We start from the raw sequence: 5,266 nt of genomic DNA, 5'->3' as shown, positions 1-5,266 counted from the left end.
TTCACGATGACTGTTTTGCATCGCAATCTATTTTGCCCACCAACTACAACAGATGAAGAAAAAGATCTCGCTATTCAAAAGAGGATACGGCAGTTGAATTGGGTGAATGCTAAACACCTTGACTGCCGTATTAATGAAACAAGTGAGGAAGTTCGTGATCTAGTTTATACCTCCATTACAGGTAATTAGTTCTTTATCACGTATTGAATTTAATTACCAATTCGTGTCAGTTCATCTGCCTCTTGATTATTGTTACTAAAGTAAAACAAAAAATCAATTTTAGATCTCCTGGGAATGGATTCTGAAAAGGCACCCCAAGACAAACTACAAGCAGTTGTGAAATGCTGTCGCAATATATTTTTGTTGTTACAATCATCTGTTGGAGGACCAGCAAGTGCTGATGAGTTCCTGCCAGCCCTTATCTTTATAGTGTTAAAAGCAAATCCTGCTCGTTTAAAGAGTAATATTAATTTTGTCACACGATTTTGCAATGCAAGTCGTTTGATGACAGGGGAAGGTGGTTACTACTTTACAAACTTGGTAAGTTGTTATCTCATTGACTTATCAAGATTTGTATCTAAAAAATACTAGTAATTTGAAATATTATTTGATTTGAAATCCTTCTTCCAGTGCTGTGCTGTATCATTTATTGAAAACATGACTGCACAGTCCTTAAATTTACCCGAACTTGAGTTTGAACAGTACATGTCTGGTGAAGTTGTACCTACAAGTACGTGGGATTCAGCACTCATGATGTATGAGGTCAGTCCAGTGTGCTTACAGTTTACAGTCCCTCTCATTTGAGTTACACATTTCCTACAGTTAGCCAAAAACTATTTTTAAAAAGAATTAATTTTTTGCTTGTCTTAAAGGGTATTTCATTGATGTATGAACATATTGCTGCGCTGGATGACATGCACAAACGTGCTGATTCAGTTCTTGAAGGTACTCAGTTACTTCAGAATACAATGAAAAAGTTTGTGGTAAGTTATATTGTTTTACTAGAAATCAAGTAACATGTAGTAAACAAGTACATGTGGTTAAATTAAAATTTAATTATTTTCAGTTTGAAATGAAATTAAATGTTGAGGATATTTTAGCTAGAACCCAAATTACACTTAATAGTTCTGAAAAGGTACCTACAGACATAGACACAGAGAACCCATTATCTGAACTACTTCCTCCTCCAATCACGCCTCAGGTGAGATTGTATTGCGTAGCTACACTACTGTCTGTTTTTCATGTAAAATCTGTGTTCCTCATGGTGTGAATTTTAATTTCTAATGTCTCTGAACACCCAGGTCATTGCAGGTGGATCCCAAAAGCTGACAAGTTTTTTGGCTTCAGAGAAAGAAGCTTTGAATCTACCTGGCATCACTAAATATGCATTCCCATCAGATTCTGAATTAGATGCTCTAGGAACTGACAGCACACCAGGTGATGGGGTGTTACCACTTCCCATTTCAGATTCGCAGGAGTTTCTTCTCACACCGTCATCGACGTATGGCTTCTCTTCCCTTGATGAACTGGCCACTCCCGATGAGCTGTGTGCAGCGCAGGCTAGCCTTAATTTTGTCCAAGTAAGAACATTAATAACCATTTTACTTTTTCAAATGTGGAAAGCCTACTTTCAACACAGAAGTATTTTGTTTGTTGCAGGGCTTGTCAGCTGTTAATTATGACATTGATATTTCTGACACTTGCTCAGATAGCAGTGCAGGACTGTCTCCTCATCCATCTTTTGTTTCAATGCCAGAGCAGAAGGAAAATAGCTCATGCATACCACAAGAAACTGGACCTGCTTCTTTGCTTGACACTTCAGAATCGCCAACATCGAAATTGTTGTTACCCTCTCCCATGAAGCCTGTCATTCCTGGCCCAGGAGGTGACTCGGGTGAGGGAAGTTCACCTCCAGTAGTAAGTTTGACCACTGCTCATAGTCATAGTGAAGAAGAATCAGAACTGAAAACAGTAGATCCAACTGTTGGTGTTTCATCTCTCACATCAAACTCCGAGTATCAAGGGTTTACAGCTCAGGGATGGAAAATCCAGAGTATTCCATGTGATACTGGACCTTCTGATCTCAACTCCAATAAGAAATCCAAGGGGGACCCAGCTAATTAATCACTTGACATAATTGTGATCTAGATAGATATTTCAGCTTAATGACCTACTTTTCAGCCCTTGTTAGCTTTTATGTACTATATGTAGCTTGTGTAAGGGCTAGGTCACAATAATAGTGATGCATTATTGCCTACCTTAGGCGCCATGGCGGCAATGGTTAAACTTAGTAGGGAACCCCACGTCTCCACATGCTGCTGTTTAAACAAATTTGAAGAAAATTTATTTTGATTATGTCTAGAAAAGATATTGGAAGCTCATGAAATGTATGCAGCTAAAGCTTGTGATTGAACAGGGAATTTTGGATGTAAATTTGTGTTGACTCATTACAAATCTTATGGTAGCTCCTAATGTTTTATTATGTTATAATTGAGTTTATGAACAAATTACAACTTTCACATGATTAAAATAAAAATAATTCATGTTACTTGTGTTAAAATTATTACTTCAGATACCTCTGGAAGGTGTCCAAATGGAAAATATTTCATACCAAGGCCTGAGTCTCCTGAAAGTCTAAAATTTGGTTGGCAACCTTACTGCTTAAAATTTGATTCTACTAAACCATATCATTAGCTCTTCATACCAGTAGGGAAGCTCATAATACAAAATTTGTACAAAAAGCCTGATTGAATGAATAACATTAGGTAACATTTGCCTGACTCAAAACACAGGAAGGGAAACTAAAAACAATATGATCGTAAATATATACAAAGCTGTAATTAAAACTAAACATACAATTATCACACAAGAGAAGGGGGAGTGGATGTATGACTGCCAGGAGCAAAATTATTTTGATGAATGAACCTATGTACAAGAATGATAAATTACATATAACTTTTGTTTGAAAAAACACATGAGCCACAAACAATGTTTTGTCTGCAGGTGCTACTGTACAATTGAAAAGGAATGAGAAATAATGAGAAATCAGAAAGCATATCTTGTCCTTATGTCTTCCAGTTTTTTGGAAACTTCATTAGCTGTTCTGTCTAAATCTTCTGCTATGCTCTTCTGTTTGGTGGGGTCAATAGAATTAAATTGTTCACAGAGATCTCCATCAATGACATTCTGTAAAAATAAATTGGAGGAGTCAGTTTTTCTATACACAAAAGAGCAGTATTTTCAGGTTCTATACTTTCTTTTAATACTGAGAAAACATCTTTAAGTTAACAGCCTACCTTAACTGGGAAGTAATACGATCGGAAGGAAAGGTGGTCTCGCCCACAGAGAGGTGAGTTTTCAGAACGCATGTGCATTTCAAGGTGCTGGAAGAAGTCCTGATCTTCATGTGAAGTGAAAGGAACGAGGACACCAACAGTTCCAGATACAGTGGTGTAAACCAGAGACTCACTGCCACCAGGAATTAATGTAGCTTTCTACAAAAAACCAAAGAACATGACATTGGAAAGAGTCCAAACAAAACAAAAAATTAGAAAACAAGCAAGTCATGAAAATAACAATTACCTGTAACGACATGCATACTTCTCCAACGTGGTAGTTAACAACAAAGTCTGCTTTTTGTGAAGCACCATTTAGCAGTCCTCTGTCCCACAAAGCCTTGTTACCTGTGGGATCTTCATCCACATCATCACTAATACTACTCGTTAGTCGAACCTAAAATAATTAAATTTAGATTTAAACTCTGCCAACATAAGTGTCACTTCATTAAACTCAATAGAGACTTGCCACAGATATGTTGCCGAACTTGTCAGCCAAGGCAACAGTATCATAATCCAAAACAGTGCTGGTTGTGACCCAGCGAGGATGAGTGTCATCAGCAAAAATTATAAGTTGATTTTCTTGTCTTTTGTAGCGCACTAAGTACACACTCTCCTGAACATCTGATGCAAATATTCTGTTGCCCATAGCTTGAATATTCACAATTAAATTAGGAATGTGCTGTAGAGAAAAGTCATGAGATTACAAAAAAAATCAGATGAAACAACTATAGACTGAACATTATTTTCAATTTTTTTAAATACCTTGTTTTCACACTTTCGGAGTAATTTCTTTTTTCCCATGTCATACAACCGGAGCATTTTACCAACTCCAACGAGTAGTTTTCCTTGGAATGGACAAAGTGCTTGTGGAACTTCGTCAAGAACAGTTTTATGGACTAATTCCATACTTGTGCAGTCAACATCAACACTGGAGGTAAAAATAAATAAATATTATTTATTGATGCATAAACACGTAACTATTGGGGAAAGTGGTACGCTTAAACTTCACCTGTATGTAAGGAGATAGCCAGCAGAATATTGCCTGGGATTTAGCTGCAGATCTCTGGAAACTCCCACAACAATAAATTGCTGATCAGGGTGGTTAGAAAATCTCACCAGCGCAATGCTATTTGAAAAAAAAGAAGAGAACAAATTAAAATAGACCTTAAAAGAACAAACAAAACAACTCAGATGTTTATTAATCAGCAATCCATGATGGTGTCACAGATCATTATGGATATTTAACTGCAGTAGAAAAATAACTTTGGTCTGAGAAAGATTATCTTTCTTTGGGAAAACAGCAGAATATTTCTTAACAATAGTTTTCAGAACTGCAGGACACAATATTTATCATGAAATCAATGTGTCAAAGATCATCACAAATTTAGGTGGCAAAGTACGTAAATCATATCAGCACTACAGGACACAACAGCAATCTTTTAAACAGCAAAAAGATATCTTTTTTTCGGAAAACAACGGAATATGGTCCAATCATAGGTCAAAGTTTTCAGAACTGCAGGACACAATAGCAATCATTTCTATCATCGTGTCACAGATCATCATTAATGAGACAAATGCAGCAGATAGATAATCATATCAGGGGAAAACCATGTAATGTTTTTATGATTTAGAGGCCAAAGTTTTCACAACTTCAGGACACAATGTTAATCATTTCAATCATAGTGTAACAGATCACCAAAAGTTTGAGTGGTAAAGAAGGAATTTCATATCAGTACTGCAGGACACAATAAAAATCATTTGGATCATTGTGTCACAGATCATCATTTATGAGAGAAGTGCAGCAGAAAGATTTTTTTTGAGGGGGAAAACAGGGGAATATTGTATAATCATAGGTCAAAGTTTTCAGAACTGCAGGACACCATATTAATCATAAAATCAATGTGTCAATGATCATCACAAATTTGAGT

The 5,266-nt window shown here is 36.4% G+C and overlaps 2 protein-coding genes across 3 annotated transcripts in view; one reads left to right on the top strand and one right to left on the bottom strand.

Annotated features, from left to right (window-relative positions):
* Positions 1-2,548, top strand: LOC113206945 (rab5 GDP/GTP exchange factor; the record flags this gene model as incomplete). Its single annotated transcript, XM_052264206.1, is given in 7 exon segments — positions 1-181; positions 284-540; positions 631-762; positions 873-983; positions 1,067-1,201; positions 1,302-1,580; positions 1,660-2,548. Coding segments are annotated over 7 exon segments (1,560 nt in total), but the record flags the coding sequence as incomplete, so codon positions are not given.
* The window catches only part of LOC113206944 (splicing factor 3B subunit 3), an 8,587-nt gene continuing 5,777 nt past the window's right edge, over positions 2,457-5,266 (bottom strand). For both annotated transcript variants that reach the window (XM_026423237.2, XM_052264199.1), the window contains exons 15-20: positions 4,348-4,464; positions 4,101-4,266; positions 3,805-4,017; positions 3,583-3,732; positions 3,297-3,494; positions 2,457-3,186 (exon numbers count right to left, since the gene is read on the bottom strand). In XM_026423237.2, coding sequence (XP_026279022.1) covers positions 3,046-3,186; positions 3,297-3,494; positions 3,583-3,732; positions 3,805-4,017; positions 4,101-4,266; positions 4,348-4,464 — 985 coding nt within the window. In that variant the 3' untranslated portion in view covers positions 2,457-3,045. The remainder of the gene's footprint in view (positions 3,187-3,296; positions 3,495-3,582; positions 3,733-3,804; positions 4,018-4,100; positions 4,267-4,347; positions 4,465-5,266) is intronic.

The sequence above is a fragment of the Frankliniella occidentalis genome, unplaced genomic scaffold (assembly GCF_000697945.3).
Source record: "Frankliniella occidentalis isolate FOCC.00 unplaced genomic scaffold, Focc_3.1 Scaffold17, whole genome shotgun sequence".
Classification (NCBI taxonomy): domain Eukaryota; kingdom Metazoa; phylum Arthropoda; class Insecta; order Thysanoptera; family Thripidae; genus Frankliniella; species Frankliniella occidentalis.
This window is presented reverse-complemented; position numbering and strand designations above follow the sequence as displayed.